Source organism: Emys orbicularis, chromosome 9 (genome assembly GCF_028017835.1).
Source record: "Emys orbicularis isolate rEmyOrb1 chromosome 9, rEmyOrb1.hap1, whole genome shotgun sequence".
In the NCBI taxonomy this organism is placed as follows: domain Eukaryota; kingdom Metazoa; phylum Chordata; order Testudines; family Emydidae; genus Emys; species Emys orbicularis.
Genome location: NC_088691.1, coordinates 78,560,909 through 78,580,090, shown reverse-complemented (window position 1 = coordinate 78,580,090; position 19,182 = coordinate 78,560,909). Strand labels below are relative to the sequence as shown.

Genomic DNA, 19,182 nt, shown 5'->3' with positions numbered 1-19,182 from the left:
AGGACAGATGGAAAGTTTCCTCAAAGCCACAAATTAACAGCAAGCTGGTTCGTTTCTCCTTGCCAATATGCGGCAAAAATGTAATGAATGGTGATTACCTCCTTTTCCTCTGTTAGCCTCAAAGTGCCTAGGAGCATTACTGATAAAAGGAATAAGAAGTCCAAGGTCCTTCCAGAACATTTTACCATGTATTTCTGCCATCAAAACTTTGGGACGTCTCCAGTCTGGAGTTCTTTTTTCTTGGAGTCTTATTTGAATTATCACTGTAACAATAGTATCTACAGATGGATTGCAAAGAATCAACAATTTTCCTCTATTTTGGGATTTCCTATGTGTAGCTGTTAGTGCAGATTTTGGCTCAAAGTTACAGGTTCTGCTATCAAATACTGGTGTTCTGTACAAGCACAGGAAGGATTGCTAACATAGTGAGAAAGGACACCTATTTTAACTATATGATGTAAAGAGTAGAGCTGGACAAATATAGCATAAGAGAATTTGCAAATACCCTTTCTAATAAAACGTGCTAATTTTCTTCACTAGTATTTACAACTCCTTTCATCCTTTTTTCTACAAATATTTCTATGAACACATTTAAAAAAAATTTTTTTTAAAGATTGCATCAAGATACTTTGAAACTTTGCATAACACCGTCTAGTTACATTTTTAACAAACAAGAAAAAAATCAAAGATCAAAATGCAGCCCTGTTATAGGCCTGGATCCAGCAAAGCACTTAAACACGTGCCAAATTTTAAGTTAATAGTTCCAGTGCCTTCAGTAGAACTACTCACATGTTTATAGTTAGGCATATGCTTAAGTACCTTGCTGAATTGGGGCCACAAAGCAGAGACAACTCCACTGAAGCCAATTGAATTTTATCTGCTTATGCCAGTACTGAATTTGGCCCTTAAAGTTTAGGCCTAATCCTGCAAACATCTTGTACCCAAATTCTGTACTCTCACACCTCATATAAGTCCCTTTGATGCTGCAAGTACATGTGTGGCAAGCAGCAGGGAGTCATATTATGCTTCTTCACATGTGAATAAAAGTATGATGACGCACTAGGTGTAGTCCTCCACACTGAGCAGTCTGCTCCACCCCCAGCCACAGTTCCACTCCCCTCCCAGCCCAACCCCAGCCCCAGATGCAGCTGTGCCCTGCCCCCAGCCCAGCTCTGGCCCCAGCCCCAGCTCCACTCCGCCCACTGGTCCACCCGCAGCCCAGCTCTGCCCTCATTCCCTCTCCACCCCCAGGCCAGCTCCGCCTCTAGCCCCAGCTCCTTCCCCATACCCAGTTCTGCCCCCAGCTTTGCCTTCAGCACAAGCTCTTCTGCTGAGCCAACTATACAGTAATGGAGGGAGGGCACAGACAGATCCCATTACTGGTAAGGGGAGGCACGACAAGAAAAGTTTGGGCCCCACTGCCCTAGAAGATAAAGTGTAAAGAAAAAAAAGTATCTTTGCAATCTGTAGCCTGTAGTCTTAATCAACAGGAACTTTATAAACTTCTTGTCAGCAGTCAGAGCAGTACTGAGGCCTAGCAGGATGATGGAGTGTAGCAAACCCCTGAGGGGCTTCATTGTTGAAACATTGTTATTCCTATCCTAATCCTTCACTGCTGCTTTTGCTTTTTTTAATGCAACCTGTCTAAGAAAAAAATGCTGAGTAAGTGTATGTGCTTGCTGCTAGGCGACCAAAATGAGGTGAAAAGGGTTTGGGTGAAAGGGAGTGGAATTCTTTTGGCAGGTCCCTCAAATCTCTTTTCAGTTTGACAGCAGCTGCTGGCTGGCTGGCTCTTTCCAGTCATTCCTGTCTCCGCAGCTGCTCTGCTGGAGAGACACACCCAGCAGTGAAGGAATACAGAGTTCTAGGAGGTTTCTAGTTAGTGTTGTTTTTTTCCCCTCCCCTTCATTTTAGTAGGTGAAGGCTAGCGTTTGAAAAAGTAACAATTCTCTTTCCTTCAGCAATTGAGTGGGGAGCTGAGCAGTGGATGTTTAAGAAGGGTTCTTTGTTTCATAAAGCAGAATGTGACTCAACTTTCATTTGAATCTTGCCTTGTCATTTCAGAAGCATTTCAATTTTCCCAATTTCTTTCCCACTGATTATTTTTGTCAGTCTTGCAGAGAAAAAATGGCAAACCAGCCTTTCTAAAATCCGTTGGAGATGGAAGTTATTAGAGGAGCTGTCAGTGGGAAAGGTCTGAAAGGCTCACACAGAGAAAGTGCCCTGTTTCCACTCTCTCTTTATGAGCTGAATGGTTGTGTAAGTGTTGAACTTCAGAAACTTTTCACCTTGTCATGACGTGCAGGGGAAACCAAGCCAAGGTCATGTTTCCCATAGGGTTCATCCCAGATGTCACTTTCATGGGTGCAGAGGCCCCGGCAGAATTCTGCAATTCTAATTCAGAAAAGGGAAGGTATGGGAAGCCTGAACAAGGGAGAAACAGCATGGGAGAGTTCCAGATGCAGATCCACCAGCATTTTGTCCTTGTGGGGTGGGAGCTCACTGGCTGCTGGGCTCCTAGAGTCCTGGGGCTGCAGCAACAGTCCGAAGGGTATATCCAGTGCACAGCCTGGCCATTAGCCCTATGTATTGAAAGCACACGCAGTGTCTAAATGCTCGATTTTCTACCATAAGTGAAAGGATCAGCAGGAGAGGAATGATAATGATTAGCAAAATAAAACCAGTCTCTCTTCCCATTCTGAAAGGGCAGTTTGGAACCTGAGCATGTGCAGTGAGATATTTCTCAGGGAGGGTTGCAGGAGATGTGATAGTGGATCTCTAGAATCCTTTGGCATACAGTTGAAAAGAGGTTTACATCAGAAGTATGTACAAATACAATGAATAATTCAATATGCTGCACCCCTTTGAAGCCTCTAAAGATTTTGGCAGCTTTAGCAAATACCCACCGAAGAAGCAGGTATTTTGACAATGTTGTAATCTCAGGATATTGCATTTATTTTTCTTTTTGTTTCCACTGATTCCCCATCCCCTTCCCTCTTTGACAACATCCACTGCAACACCAGGCAGATTATTATGGGCATTCACTCCCCTTTGAAGTGAATGCCAAAGGCTGCTGAATTGTCTTTTTGCTGTCTAGAAAGCTGGAGTCCTACAGCATGTGTCTCCAAACCTGTCATCCACATGGCATTGGAACAGCAGCAGCACACTGCCAGGCACTTCAGTTATAAGGAGCCTAATACTGCGTTGCTGGGCTAGATAGTAACTAGTCCTGCAGTGCTGTGCAAAAGGAAGGAGGGAGCATCAGAAGCCTTTTTCCTTGTGCCCCTGTGCATTGTTCAGGCAGTCATGGTCTTTGTTGCAGTGTCAGCCAAGAAACAAGAGGGTATATCATTGACAGCAATGCTTATAAAGGGGCCCCACACCACATCCCCTGCACCAGAAAGCAGAGCTGGACCAGAGCAGGGAACGAGTGATGATGATAATGAGGCTAGTCACCTCGATTTCAAGGACAACGTCGACAATCACAGTTTGTACTAATGGGACATTGCGTGACTCCATAGAACAATTCAGGAAGAACAATGTTTACCGCACTGGCCAAAGAGCCATTTGCCTAGTTGTGTTGATTGAGCTGCACATTGTTTTCATGCCTGACGCTGTGTTTCCAGCAGCTCAGTGTGATTCTTCTCAAAAGTGTGGACACCCACCCTTAAGACATGGTGTCCTGCAATAAGATCCATCACCAGTTGCTCAATGGTCGAGTCAGAAATGTTGGTTTTGTGCAGATTTTGTGTCAGAGTGCCTTTGAAACGTTTAATATGCCCTCAATGATTATAATGCTGGCGCTTAATTTTTAAGACTTGTTTTTATAGCTGTGATGCCATTTGAAGAGCTATGAATGGCTTCTTATAGCATCACAGCTAAGAATAGACCAAAAGGGCTATGAGCAAGGACACATTGTTGCTTAACACCATTTGTGATTGGAAATGGGTCTGTTAGGTCAGTGGTTTTCAAACTGTGGGTCACGACCCAGTACTGGGTCGCGGAATGTAAGGCACTGGGTCACGGCAGCTCTGGTCAGCACCACCGACTGGCCGTTAAAAGACCTGTCAGTGGTGCTGCCCGGCTAAGGCAGGCTAGTCCCTACCTGTTCTGACACTGCACTGCACCCCAGAAGCAGCCAGGAGCAGGCCCAGCTCCTAGGCGGGGGCACCACGGGGCTCTGTGTGCTGCCCCCGCCTCGAGCACCAGCTCCACACTCCCATTGGCCGGTTCCGAGTTGGGGGAGCGGTGCTTGTGGGCAAGAGCCGCACCGAGCTGCTTCCACGCCTCCGCTTAGGAGCCGGATCTGCTGCTGGCTGCTTCCAAGGCACAGCACGGTCCACAGTGCCAGGACAGGCAGGAAGCCTACCTTAGTACCCCCGCTGTGCCGCTGACCGGGAGATGCCCAAGGTAAGCCCGCGCCCCAACCCCATGCCCCAATTCCCTGCCCCAGCCCTGAGCCCCCCCAAACCCAGAGTCCCTTCCTGCACCTCAAACCCCTCATCCCTGGCCCCAGCCCAGAGCCTGCATCCCCAGCCCAGATCCCCGACCCCTTCCCGCACCCCTGCCCCAGCCCAGAGCCCCCTCCCACAGCCGAAACCCCTCATTCCTGGCCCCACCCCAGAACCTGCACCCCCAGCCCAGAGCCCTGACCCCCCCCACACACCCCAACCCTCTGCCCCAGCCCTGAGCCCCTCCCACACCCCAAACCCCTCATCCCCAGCTCCGTTGGGTCACGGGCATCAACAATTTTCTTCAACTGGGTCACCAGAAAAAAGTTTGAAAACCACTGTTCTAGATGGCAGTAGTTGTAAAGAAGAAAATTCACACACCAGCAGGGCATATGGAAGGAGAGCTCTCGTGGCTGGTAGAAAGAGAAGGAATTTTTGAGAAGTCACACTTTCTTAAACTGTATTTGTAATTTTTTGGTACACTGCAAACACACCCACAAACCTTCTAATATAAATTTCAGTTAATGTGGGGTTACTTTGGTTTAACTTCTGTAACTCTCTCCCTGTAGCTATGATTATGGTAATTTCATTTTTGGGAGAAGATAAGAGTACACTTAACAAAATAACATCAAGCGTTTAACAGCTATGGTACCTCATGTTCATCAGGCTGTTTAGTTTGTGGGCAATATGATAAGTGGTCAGCTATTTCAGAAAATGTTTCTCAAAACATTCCTCCCACAAATAAGAATTTTTTGACAAAATGGCCATTCTTTCCAGAGCACTGGACTCACTGCTCCTGCACAAACTACTGAGAGTCTCGCAACGTGTACTTGGAATTTAATACTGTCTGGTGTTTTCTGTGCTGCAGCTGAACTGGTATAATCACTTAGCCAGGGAATTCAGATACTGAGCTCTCTGGAAAATGTGGTGCCAACTACTGATTGGTCCAACTAGGAGAGATTCATGCCCAAATTAATTGACTATGTAGCCAGATATAGTATCTGGATTCAGACTGTTCTACTTCAGAGTGATAGCATAGTCAGCAATCTATTTGAGGATTGCTTACTCCACTCCAAGATTTAGACAGGCCTTGAGTATCAAGGCCGTCTTTGAGCTACAAAGCAAGGGAGCTACAGCAGTGGTTTTCAAACTTTTTTTCTGGCGACCCAGTTGAAGAAAATTGTTGATGCCCGCAACCCAACGGAGCTGGGGATGAGGGGTTATGGTTGTGGGAGGGGGCTCTGGGCTGGGGCAGGGGGTTAGGGTGCGGGAGAGGGTCAAGGCTCTGGGCTGGGGTGCAGGCTCTGGGGTGGGGCCAGGTATGAGGGGTTTGGGGTGCAGGAAGGGGCTCCGAGTTTGGGGGGGCCCCAGGGCTGGGGCAAGGAATTGGGGCGTGGGGTGGGCACGGGCTTACCTTGGGTGGCTCCCGGTCAGCGGCGCAGCGTGGGTGCTAACGCAGGCTTCCTGCCTGTCCTAGCACCACAGACCATGTTGCGCCCAGAAAGCGGCCAGCAGCAGGTCCGGCTCCTAGGTGGAGCGTGCAAGCAGCTCCGTATGGCTCTTGCCCGCAGGCACCGCCCCCACCAGCTCCCATTGGCTGGTTCCCAGCCAATGGGAGTACAGAGCCGGTGCTCGGGGCGGGGGCAGCACACAGAGCCCCGTGGCCCCCCAGCCTAGGAGCCGGACCTGCTGCTGGCTGCTTCTGGAGCGCAGCGTGGTGTCAGAACAGATACGGACTAGCCTGCCTTAGCCGGGCAGTACCACTGACGGGACTTTTAATGGACCGGTCGGCGGTGCTCACCAGAGTCGCTGCGACCCAGTGCCTTACATTCCGCAACCCAGTACTGGGTCGCGACCTGCAGTTTGAAAACCACTGATCTAGAAAAGCCTTCCTATAACTTTCTGTATGGAGACAGTACTAGGGCTTGTCTGTATGAGAAAGTTGCATCAGTGTAACTTGAATCAGCGTTTAAACTGATATAGTTGAACCAGTGCAAAAGGCAGTGTGGACAATCTTATCTTCATAGAAAAGTAATTTATTTCAATTAAGTCTTCAGAACAGATTTAACTAAATTGAAATAAGCCACTCTTCTACAGATAGTATTCACACAGCCTTTTGCACCAGTTTAACTATATCTGTTTACATTTACACCATAGGTTATACTGGTTGAACCCTTTTATTATTTTATTTTAGTTAGTTAGTTTAGTTATTAATGAGATGGATCAGGGAGAGTAGCAGACAGCAATATATACCACATACTGTCTGGTCTCTTCAGTACAGTTTAGTTCTCTAAAGTATTTTGCATTACAGTTCTCATGAAAGTTCAAAGGAGGGAGCCTTGCTCTTCCTCACTCTCCTTTCGCCTCTGCACAAGTTGCCCAGCATTCCACTGGGGAGTGCAGCCCCTGCTTCCTTCTAGCTGCTGTCCCAAAGGGGGCAGTGTTAGGCTGGGAACATCACCCACCACCCTTTCTGTACCACTTACAGAGCTGGCTGAGCAAAGAGCAAGGAGCACATTAACCCCTCTCATGGGCCGGTGCTGCTACTGCTCTGGCATGTGCATTCTGGGAACCATGGCAGGAACGGGCCTGAGCCAGATAGAATTTCTCCTTGGGAGTCAAACTTGCAGTGCAGCGTCTCTGTACCTGCGAGTGCCAAGGGCAGAATTGGTCCTGTCGCTGTATGATATTTTTGACCGGTTGGGGATATGTCTGTGTCAAATTGTGAAATCCATTTTGTTTTGTGAATCCCAATTTGTTTCAGGGACTCATATTTTGTATTGCAACTTCCTTTGTGGATTAGAATATCCATTTTATAGCAGGAGCTTGACACCTAGTGGAAAGACTATGTCTGAGAAACTATGACAGAGCAATAAAGGGCCATCAAAGCTGAATAACTTTTTTCTACTAGTAGGGCCATTGACTTTTAATTAATCTCTATACAGAAGCCAACCGTGGGTGAGGGAGTGGACCCCAAAAATCTCCCATCTGAAGCACATGAGCAAAAAGGGGACAGAGACTGTTTTAAAAGAAGGATGCTTCACTATGCAAAGGGCCAGACCACGAGCACAGGGAAGAAGACCAGGATAATGAAGGCAGGGAAGGGTTGCCTAGCCTAAGGATGTTGCTCAAACCCAGGACAAACAGGAGGCGTGAGATCAGACATGGGGGAGAGGGCGGATCAGGCTGTGTTCAGGATTTAGTTATTTTTCCCAAGATCTGTAACTCTATAGTGTGCTCTGTTAAGAGTAAACCGTAATGTTAAACACATTCCTTTGTTAAACCTGTGTTCCTTGCTTTCCAGCCACTTGTCTTGGATTTAACTAGAAACCGGAGCTCCCACAGCCAGGTGGACTCTGGGGAATCTTGTCTAAGCAACTGAGGTCTTGGCATGGGTGGGCTGAGGCCCTGGTTCCGAGATTTAAGAAGGCCCAACTGCAAGGAGCCCATTGCCCAAGAAGGATATCATACACATGGTCTACACCCAAGAGCATGCCTGTGAGACCCAGAGCTACGAACAGTGGCCAGCCTCTGCCCAGAACCAGCAGGGTTATTATAACCATGGGGGATTCATCAGATGGGTTCACTAACAGACTGGTCTATCCAGAGAGGAGAACTGGGCTAGGCTGTAATAGTATGGTATAGCAAACCAGTGTTGAACAGACCATAGGCTGTGGAGCCAGTGGGGGTACCCAGGCCATGACCCAACCACTTTTTGGCCAAGCCAAACCTGACTGGCGTGGCAACCCCAGGCACCAGATCACAATGCTACTCACTCAAATTTGGCCTGTCAGCCCCTTATGCCAGGGTTTATATGCCCTTCCCTGAACCCCGTTGCATACCACCAGAACCTTTAATTTGTGCACCCCCTGTCCCCAAACTATCAACAGTTAGGCGTTGTCTCTGATGGAGGGGCAGCCAAGCCAAACCTGAGTGGCTCTGTGACCCCATGCATCAAGTCACCACACCACTTGCTCAGATTTGGAGTAGGTAGATACAGGGACTAATAGGATGGGTTACGCTGCTGGTGGGCGGGGTACCAGAGAGGTGGAAGAGGAGGGTCAGGTTGGGAGGGAATCTGTGCCCCCTCCCCCCGCACACACTTTAAATGGTACTCCGCAGCCCCTGGAACAGACTACAATGGTGTTGGGAGTTGGCTTATCTTCATGAGAGAGAACTGTCATTACTGACTTTAGATGAATAACCTGAAACTTCATCTGGTTCATGATGAGTTTACTTGGCTTACATCTGCAACCCCTCTCTCCTCAGCCTTTGGAGCAACAGCCATTTATATAGGTGCCTCAAGCTCAAATTAGACTGCTGCTTGCCTTTTATTTTGACCCTTTTGCGTTTCCTTAACAAGCAGCTGATCTCTTGTGTGGCCATGTTGCATAACTTTGGAGACTGCAACACTGGAAAGCTACCAAAGGAATCAGGGTCTTGAAGGATGAGGTGGAGGTTGTTTGGTGTCTTTGAAAAGAGGGAGGCAGTTCCAATCATACAGGACTTCATGGAAGAAGGCAGAAAGTGGGAAAAGAAGGCACCTCAGTATTCCTGGGATAGGTTAATTAGAAAGTCTTACATAGAGAGAGAAGGTATCCATTTAACTTAAAACAGAGTCTATGGAAGTGTACAGATTGTGCAAAATCTTATTTGACTCCTTCCCCCCACTTCCCTCCTGCCCATCGTTTTGATTTAACTTAACACTTTCCCAATGACTTGGTAGACCAGTGGAGTGAAGACATCTTCCTGAGTAATGGAATTCACTAGCTACTCTGAATTAACTATGTCTTTGACAGTGTTTGAGAACAATTATGGAAAATTACTTGGAGAGAGCTTTCAGCTGCCAGTATGTCATTACCTGCTGTAGAAACACAGGAGACTGGAATAGCATACCTGCTAGGCATCTGACCATTTTAATCAAAAGAGTTGCAAAACTCCCTTGCTGTGCATCCACCTACTGATTGTAAACAAACATTCACTTCAGAAATGGCCTTTCTCCTCTACCAGCGTGTGACCTGGATAACTCTTACCTCAGTAGATTTTCTTTGGCTGGGCTGTGATGCAGATTCCCCGTGATAGATAATTGGTAGATACTCAGTCATTGCTGGTTCAACACTAATATCACCTTTTCCAGTAAAGTACATTTTATAGACCAATCTCTTTCTACATTCGTTTTTCTCTATTTCTAGTCAGATTCAAGGACTTCTGCTATTATAAGTGGCACCGGAACTTGTTAAAATGTTGGTTTTATGTAGTGTGGTCCCTTGTGAATACAGGCTGCTGCATACAGGAAAGTTTCCCAGTCACCTTTGCACAGACAGGATTATTCAGTCTGATATTCCTTACAGTTCCAATGAACTTATTTTGCATTCTGGAAATTGCAAAACTGGCATGACATCCAGCAGGAACAAAATTTAGGTAATGAAGGTGACCAAATTAAAAAATGTCACTTCGTAAATCTTCACTATTTTTGGTGATGCACACAATGAGGTCCCAATCTTGATCTCATTGCCGCCAGTGACAAAATTCCCAGTGGCAGCAGGAGCAGGCACAAAGTTTGTGTTTTGTCCTGTGTGTTTTACCTGAGAAATAGATATCAAAAGTTGTTTGGTTTTTGTTCTGCTTGGCAGTGACCGAATAAGTTACATGCAAGTCATGTCCTATGCTTTTCATCCATTGCCTTCTGCCCTTCCTTTAATTGGGGGAACACCTCAGGAGCAGTGACACAAGCCTGAGCCAGTAAAAAGATGCCATCCATTCTGAATAGGACTTGGTTCCAGATACCCGGGAGAGAAGTATATTAATATTTACAGTTATTTGGCCTCAGACACAGTTCTACTCTAGAGCATTGGCTAAACTTACTTTAAAATTATTTTACATCCTTGCAAACAGAATAAATAGTTCCCATATTGAGTCAGTATTTTCTGCCCCTTGCCAAAATCTTATCATTAATAATGTATGAAGGCCCCAGTTATGACTGGAAAACATATTGCCCAAATTGCTAAAATATGGCCTTGAATGGCTTAAAGACTGCATTGTAGCAAAACAGATCCTAGCAAACCTTCTCCTGCATCTTTTTTTGTTCTTCTTTCCTCCCTCTGCCCAGTTACTCTCCCAGCTTGATTTTGTTGTTGTTGGTCTTTATACTTTATGCTTTAAAAAAATCCTTTTCAATAAGCTTTGGTGCAGTAGTAGAAATTTGGCAGTGCTCTAGGATTCAGATGTAATAGTGTCACGTATGTCACTCACGTGAGAGTGAACTTAGGTTCTATCTGCTGTCATCCACCTGATTTGAACTGTAAGTGGGAAGGCTGCCCAACAGGCTTTATAATAATTTTAGCGTGGCAAACAAGATGACATGGTGTTACAAAAAGGCTCTGAGTCTGTTTACTCTTCACATACTCAACTCATATCTTGACAATTAAATGAAACATAATACTAAGTGTCTGTCCTAAAATATGGTGTTACGGTAAAAGTTACTCACAAGTGAAGAGTCCAGATTGGCCAGTATCACTGGAAGAGTAAGCTACAGGTACAATAAAACATGTGGCACCAAATTCTGCCCTCAGGTATTCATACTTGTTCAACTCACCTGGATGTTAAAGGGAGTTGCATGTGTGAGGAAAGAATTTGGCCTTAAGTAAAGAGAAAATTTGGCTTCAAGTAAAGAGTAATTTACAGTACAATCACGTGAGATTAGAGGTCTGAGCAAACAGCAATAAACTTCATTAACAACCATTTAAAACACCAAAAGGTCCTCATTGCAATCCGGACTGACTCTGCTTTCCTCAAACACCAGTAAAGGGTTGTTAGTTGTCCTAGGGCAGACGTGGGCAAACTATGGCCCACGGGCCACATCCGGCCCGCGGGACTCTCCTGCCCAGCCCCTGAGCTCCTGGCTGGGGAGCCTAGTCCCCGGTCCCTCCCCCGCTGTCCCCCCTCCCCCGCAGCCACGCCGGCCGCGCTCTGGCCTGCCGCTCCCGCTGGGCAGCGTGGGAAGTGCAGCTGGCTCTGGCCGGGTGTCGCGACTGCGAGCTCCTGCTGCTGGTAAGGGGGCGGGGAGTTGGGTAAGGGGGGTTGGGTAAGGGGGTGAGGGGTCCTGGGGGGCAGTCGGTTGGATGGGGTGGAGGTTCTGGGGTGGTGGTCAGGGGATGGGGAACAGGGAGGGTTGGGAGTAGGAGTCCCAGGGGGCGGGGATGTGGATAGGAGTCGGGAGGGCAGTCAGGGGACAGGGAGCAGGGGGGGTTGGATAAGGGGGTGGGATCCCGGGGGGCAGTTAGGGGCAGGGGGTCCCAGGAGGGGGTGGTCAGGGGACGAGGAGCAGAGGGCGGTTGGATAGGGGGTGGGAGTCCTGGGGGGGCTGTCGGGGGGCGGGGGAGTGAATAGGGGACAGGGAGCAGGGAGGGTTGGATGGGTTGGGGGTTCTGAGGGGGGCAGTCAGGGTGCGGGAAGTGGGAGGGGGCGGATAGAGGGTGGGGGCCAGGCTGTTTGGGAGGCACAGCCTTCACTACCCGGCCCTCCATACAGTTGTACAACCCCGATGTGGCCCACGGGGCAAAAAGTTTTCCCACCCCTGTCCTAGGGCAAAGAAACTCTGAATATTCTGTTACATCATGTTTATGGTATTAGTTGAGACAATCTTAATTTTAGCTTTTCATAAAGTCTTCTTTACTAATCTAATTTCAAAACTAGTGGGAATAGTTACAGTCATATTAAAGGAGTTAAATATTTTCTTATTAAAGTGGCTGAAATTGGTTGAATGGAGAAAGATTTTCTACCAGGGTTTGTAGAAACTGCTCCTTTAATTCATTTTTTAAAAAAATTAGTAATTGAGGTGAATAACTGATATGACTTTATTGATTCTTACACCTCTGAATAGGAGACGTATTCCTTTGGGCCATCCCTAGGGAATAATACACCCTATGTAATCATCCATTTTGCCATTAGATGTCACTGTTGTTCCACAGAAATACAGTCACAAGGGTGTTTCTCTGGATTTGTCTCTTAAAAAGAGCGTTTAGAGCAGGGGTCGGCAACCTTTCAGAAGTGCTGTGCCGAGTCTTCATTCATTCATTCACTCTAATTTAAGGTTTCGCTTGCCAGTAATACATTTTAGAAGGTCTCTTTCTATAAGACTATAATATATAACTAAACTATTGTTGTATGTAAAGTAAATAAGGTTTTTAAAAATGTTTAAGAAACTTCATTTAAAATTAAATTAAAATGCAGAGCCCCTGGAGCGGTGGGCCAGTGTGAGTGCCACTGAAAATCAGCTTGCGTGCCGCCTTCGGCACACGTGCCATAGGTTGCCTACCCCTGGTTTAGAGAAACAAGTTTCAAATGTTTGCTTCAGCTCTAATTACTGATTTATCATCTTCTGTACAATGTACATGAAACAGATCATTAACAACGTAGGCAGTTCACCCTAAAGATTGTTGGATCAAATTCCTGATTCCTGGATAATGTTTTAGCTACTCTGTTACTCATCCAGATGGCGCTGTTATAAGATCTAATAAATTAGTCTGTCTAGTAGTTGACAGTCTATTTTTAGCCCCTGACTCTGGTCTCTTTTATACCAGTATAAATCAGGAATAATTCCATTAAATCAATGGAATTACACTGCTATAAAACAAATGTGAGATCAGAATCAGGTTCTTAAAAAGTTTTATAATTGCCACTTTGAGTCATGCCTTAATTCTTTCAAAGGGCTTGGCTTCAATACAGAGTTAACTCGAGTTATAAGTTGGGCATGGCTCCTCGCTCACATCCTGCCAACACACAAACTCCCTTAACTTGAATGTGGTGCTGCTTTTAACTCGAGTTGATTGGCTCACTGGGGAGTCCATAGGCTACAGTTCAAGTTTGTATAACTTGTCAGCTGCTAGCACAGTCACTCTGTGGTGCTAATGCAATCGCTGTGCAGTAATTCAGTTGCTGTGGGCAGCTCTGTGTTATTTTGCAGCATGAGTGCTCACCTGATATAGGCCAACTCCAGTGTAGTTAACTCTGCAGTGAAGACCTAGTCATGGTCTGTAGCAGGGATATGCGTGTCAAAGGTGGCACGTGAGCTGATTTTCAGTGGCACTCACACTGCCCGGGTCCTGGCCACCGGTCCGGGGGGCTCTGCATTTTAATTTAATTTTAAATGAAGCTTCTTAAACATTTTAAAAACCTTATTTACTTTACATACAACAATAGTTTAGTTATATATTATAGACTTATAGAAAGAGACCTTCTAAAAACGTTAAAATGTATTACTGGCACATGAAACCTTAAATTAGAGTGAATAAATGAAGATTCAGCACACCACTTCTGAAAGGTTGCTGACCCCTGGTCTGTAGCTTTGGAGAACATCTGCCCCTGTAGCCAGTATGTGACTTCTTAAACCAGCAATCATAATTATAGTGTTTGGAATCAAGTTCCCAAGTAAAAACAATTGAATTGTAGACTCACTTCTTATTAGAATGGGTATTTCAGATGTAAAGGTACTTTGCTGCCATGTCTCTGAGATGTTTGAGTAACTTTACCTTTTTTCTTACTCTCTTATTTATTAATTTTTATTTAGGAAGCTGCACTATGCAGACAACTTCCCATGGAATCAGAGAATATGGCCCCAGTTCAGACTGCTGTGAACACACCTGCCATGACACAAGACATGAGGACTATTACAAACAATGGATCGGATCCTTTCCTGAACAGGCAAGTTAATGTCCTCTTCATCAACTGTTTGATTCTGTTGTTTCATCTGTGGCACAGATTGTTTTGCAGATGCATTTCCCTAGCAAACTCCTAAATTCTCAAAGTTTTATAAAGATTGGCAAAATTCTAGTGCAACTCTGAAAATTTAGCAGTGTCGTCTCAAGAAGGAACTGGCCACATCTTAACCATTCAGACATTTATTTTATGAAAATTATATGGACAGTAGTACTGTCCAGTGAGAGAGACCAGGTAAGATGAAAACTTTGTTTATGCTTCAGATGACAGAAGAGGACCTTAAAAAAAAAAGTATGTTGGAGACAGTATTACAGGTAGATTACATTATTTTAGACTGCAGAACTATTGGAATGCAATTTTTATATCTAGAGAAAGTTTTAGGTTTTTTTCCCTCCAAAATAAAAACTGGTTCTACAGCAACCACTAGATATTTGGCTCTAAACTTTAAAAAAATGGCCTCCAATTGTAGGCTGAGTTTCATGTTTACAGTTGCACCCATTTAAAAGCCTAACTACATTCACAAGTCATGTGTTTAAATCTCCAAATGGGTGCAGTTGCAGAAACAAAATTGTCTCTGCAGTACTGGAGGCCAGATTGAGGCCTGACTAAAAATATCAGGGCAATATTTACAAAATGGTATGGGGAAGACAGTGCCCAAATCCTATGCACTGCTCTGAAAATGCCTGCCTGAAAATGTTACATAGGTTGGGCCTGGTTCTATGTTATTGTGTACTAGTGCAAATGACCACACATAGTGCCCATCTAACAACGTATTTAAGTCTAGTGTTTGGACTATTGTTCTCCTTTTCTCAACCACCACCCTCAGGGATTATTTCTAAGAATATCTTTACTGAGGCTTCTTCATGTTTCAATTCATAGTGGGCCATACCATTCCAGGGAACAGAGCACAGACAGTGGCCTAGGCTTAGGATGCTACAGTATACCAACAACACCTGAAGATTTCCTCAGCAATGTAGATGAGATGGACACAGGTAGGAACAAGGAATATACTTATTTTGCTTAAAATTTCATAAATTGTGTTTTATAACCAAATTTCTAATTGTGTGAAATGAGTAATAATCTCTCATCCTTCCACATATAGGAATAGACAGGCCATGGGGCCCCCTCCTGCAGGATGCTCAGTGCCTTTGGTCACATTTATGCCAGCATTTGTTAAAGGTGCTCAGCGCTTCACAGGATGGGGCCTATGAAGAGTATTGTCTCTACTGGAACCCTTAAGTTATAATGCATGAAAGCCTCCTCCTATTGAAATTAGGGATGTAAAAGATTAACCAGTTAACTGGTTAACTGATAAGCATCAGTCTTATCGGTTTTGATTAACGGTTAATGGTTAAACTCCACTGCCAGCCAGAGCCCAGGACTCCGCTGCCGCCCTGGGGATGGCAGCCGGGAGGGATCCCAGGTGCGCAGCCGGCAGCAGAGTCCCAGGCGTGGGGCTGGCAGCCGGGACCTGGGCGCGGGGGCCGGCAGTGTGGCCCCCGTGTAAAACGTGGGTGTGCTGCAGCACCCCCCGCACCACTAGTTCCCCGGTTAAATGTCTAACCTTGTAACCGATAAAATTTTTATCAGTTACACGGTTACTTTTTTTAACCGCTATTTACGTCTCTAATTGAAATAAATAGACCTTCTGCAGCTGACTTCACTGGGGCCTTGATTTCGCCCAGTACTAATAAATAAGGTTAAGATTTTTTCACGGATATTTTTAGTAAAAGTCATGGGCAATAAAGAAAAATTCACAGAAGCCCGTGACCTGTCCCTGACTTTTACTAAAAATATCCATCACAAAATGGGGAGCTGCTGGGCAGCTGCAGGGGCCTGGCTGGGCGCTCCAGGGGCCCCCACCACCCATGGGGGCTCAGAGCTCCAGGGTATCCCCCCTCCGCAGCTCTGAGCTGTGGGGTCCCCCGCTGCCAGAGGCCGGCAGCTGTGGGGTCCCCCCTTGACCATGGCCGCTGGGAGCCCTCCGGCACCCCCAGCCTGAGGAGCTCTCAGTTGCCTGTGGTGTCTGGGAGCTGCGGGGTCCCCCACCACCTACGACAGCTGGTAGCTGCGGGGTACTCCCGCTGCCTTGGGTGGCAGCGGTACCCTGTGGCTCCTGGCCACCCCGGGCAGCAGCGGTACACTGCAGCTCCCAGCCGCCTGCGGGATAAAGTCACAGAGTTTTGGAAGGATTCCGTGACTTCCACGACCTCTGTGATAAAATCATAGCCTAACTAATAAAAAGATGCTTTAGGATATAGTCGGAGCATGCACTACCAATTGAGAGCCCAGTCCTGCATTCCTTGCCCTCCCAATACTCTGAGGTATGCAAGGAATGATGAATTGGATGCTAAGGGTGAGAGTTTAAAATTGTCAACCAGATCTCCTAGGTGGCTTTGAAAGACCTCAATCTAAATGTATGTAGGACTGTTGAAAAGTTAATATAACATAGTACAGTACTGCACTTCTACAGTACTTAGCACAAGGGGCCCTAATCCATGATTGAGGCCTGTGAGTGCTATCACAATATAAATAACTTCCAGCAAGCATATACCACTCAACTGCTTGCAGTGGAATCTGATATAGTAAAACTCTATTTATAGTAGGGTGACCAGACAGCAAGTGTGAAAAGTCAGGACGGGGGTGGGGGGGTAATAGGAGCCTATATAAGAAAAAGACCCAAAAATCGGGACTGTCCCTATAAAATAGGGACATCTGGTCACCCTAATTTATAGCGAAGAATAAAACCTGCTTATTGTTTCCCTGGTCATGCAAATGAAAAATTGTAGTTGTTGTTAGAGTGAACTCTGCTTATAGTTTTTCTGTTAACAGTATTAGTGACTTCAGGATTCCACTTTATTACTGGTATAGTTAGCTGCAGGGCTGTTATTCATATATGGGTGAGATTCACAATGTGGGCCCTAATATTCTGACTCCAGATACAAACAGCACCCAATTCAAGCTCCCAGATTGGCATCTTTGTGGGGCAGCTGGCCCCCTTCTCAGCTTTCTTGATCTACGTCAATCACTGATTTCAGTGGGAATTTGGGGCATGCAAGGAATGTGTAGGGTCAAGTTCTTCAGTGGCAACTTGAAAAAGGGAGCACAATAAGGGGCCCTGTTTTTCATCTGTCAGTATGAAGAGTTGTGTGTGAAATCCCCCTGACAGAAAATTGAAGATATAGCCCAAAAGTGAGCCAGTGAGTTTTGGAAGGATTTCCTATGTATCTGGCCCAGATTTGATTTGCGGGGATATAGGACCAAATTCTTCCTTTACTCATTTGGCCTGATACTTGACACCACTAAGTCAGTGGAATTCTTCAGGGAATAAAGTACTACCCCCACATGAGTAAGCATGGCAGAATCTAATCCTAGGTGAATTGGTTTTAGCTCTTCCACATCTCTGCATTATCTAGTTCTGTGGGAATTCATTGCATCATGAGAACAGTCTCCTAAGAAGAACAATTGCATTGGGATTTCCTTTCCAAACATGTGTCCAGTTCATTTAGATATTGATTTTTTTAGTATTACTATCTTCACATTGTTTAAAAGATGAAAGTAAATGATTAGTAAACACATCAGTTCTTTCCAGCTACTGAAATAAGTGAGTGAAGTCAATGGGACTCAAGACTCCCTTTGGAATCAGTGGGAGTTCTGGGTGTGCAGTGAGTACACAGTCATGCCCTTAATTATTTTACTGTTCATTATTGTTAATTGAGCCCAAAAAATAGAGTAATAATATTGCAAAGGAAAGTTCCTGTAAAACAGTCATTAGCCTTAGTTTGAACTATGGGCTATGGATGAAATTCACTCCTGTGCAGAGAGCCAGAGCACAATGCTCAAGTGGGGTTTGACTCCATTAGCCCTCTGCACAGGGATGAATTTCACTGTACTGCTTAAGTGAGGGGACAGAGGCTGCTTATTCAAATACTGTTCAAAAGAACTTTTTTGTGCTTTTGAAGCACAACAAAAGAGAAATCCTTCTCTGGATATGCTTTTCTGTAAGCAAAGGAGACTTGACGGTAGTGTTTATAGAAGATACTTGTAATGCGGTGATTGTGGGAGGCGGGGAGGGGGGGAAGGGGAAGTGTGCCTACGATTTTCAGCGTGTGCATTGTTTTAGAATCATTTTTAGAAGGGAGCCAGCATCTCTACGATTCTTCTTTCTTTTACAGGCGAAACTGTGGCGCAGACTCCCATGAATGTAAGTTCGCAACAGACACGTTTCCCTGATTTCCTCGACTGTCTTCCAGGAACAAATGTAGACCTTGGGACTTTAGAGTCTGAAGACCTGATCCCTATCCTCAATGATGTGGAGTCCGTACTCAACAAGAGTGAGCCGTTCCTCACCTGGCTGTAATTAATAATCACTCAGTGCTGATTCAGCCCTTAATACAAGCCAACATTTCCTTTCCCTCTTGAAATAGAGGTAGAGCATCTGAAAATCTTCAGATATACACTTGCTGCCTTAATGACTTGCTATATCACCTTTATGGTCAATTTAACCTGTGCCTGAATTTGATTGACAGTAATTTAAATATAAAATATATATTTCTTTCTGTTTTTCAAGAACTGCTTGTACACATCTGTAACCTGTGTTTCCTTTACAGATCATATAGAAGTGTTTCTTTTTGGGGGGATGGGAATCGCAGATGGGCAGAGTATGGGATAGAGATCTGTGTCCATGATTAAACTCATGGGCTCTCAGTGAAAATTACGACTCTTAATGAACCAAAAAAGCTGACCACACATAGGCAGCTTGGTTCAAAAACACCTGCACAGAATCAGACCACAAGTGCAGTTTTATAATTATATTTATGACAATAGTACCAAATGCTTTTTTATCTATTTAACTTGAGCTTTGAGCTTTAAAATCATTGTATTATTAGTAAGATTATGCAGTATGGAATACAGAATAATTCTGATTCCATAGCAACTATGATAATCCTTATTATACATTTGCAAAGGCACAAACCGTACTATTGCAGTTTATTTTCAGTATATTACTGTATAG

At 45.3% G+C, this 19,182-nt stretch overlaps 1 protein-coding gene across 1 annotated transcript in view; it reads left to right on the top strand.

Annotated features, from left to right (window-relative positions):
- WWTR1 (WW domain containing transcription regulator 1) overlaps nucleotides 1-18,528 on the top strand; it is a 118,074-nt gene extending 99,546 nt beyond the window's left edge. Inside the window, exons 4-6 of the mRNA XM_065410993.1 lie at nucleotides 14,020-14,153; nucleotides 15,048-15,160; nucleotides 18,344-18,528. Coding sequence (XP_065267065.1) covers nucleotides 14,020-14,153; nucleotides 15,048-15,160; nucleotides 18,344-18,528 — 432 coding nt within the window. The remainder of the gene's footprint in view (nucleotides 1-14,019; nucleotides 14,154-15,047; nucleotides 15,161-18,343) is intronic.
- The last annotated feature ends 654 nt before the right edge of the window (nucleotides 18,529-19,182 follow it).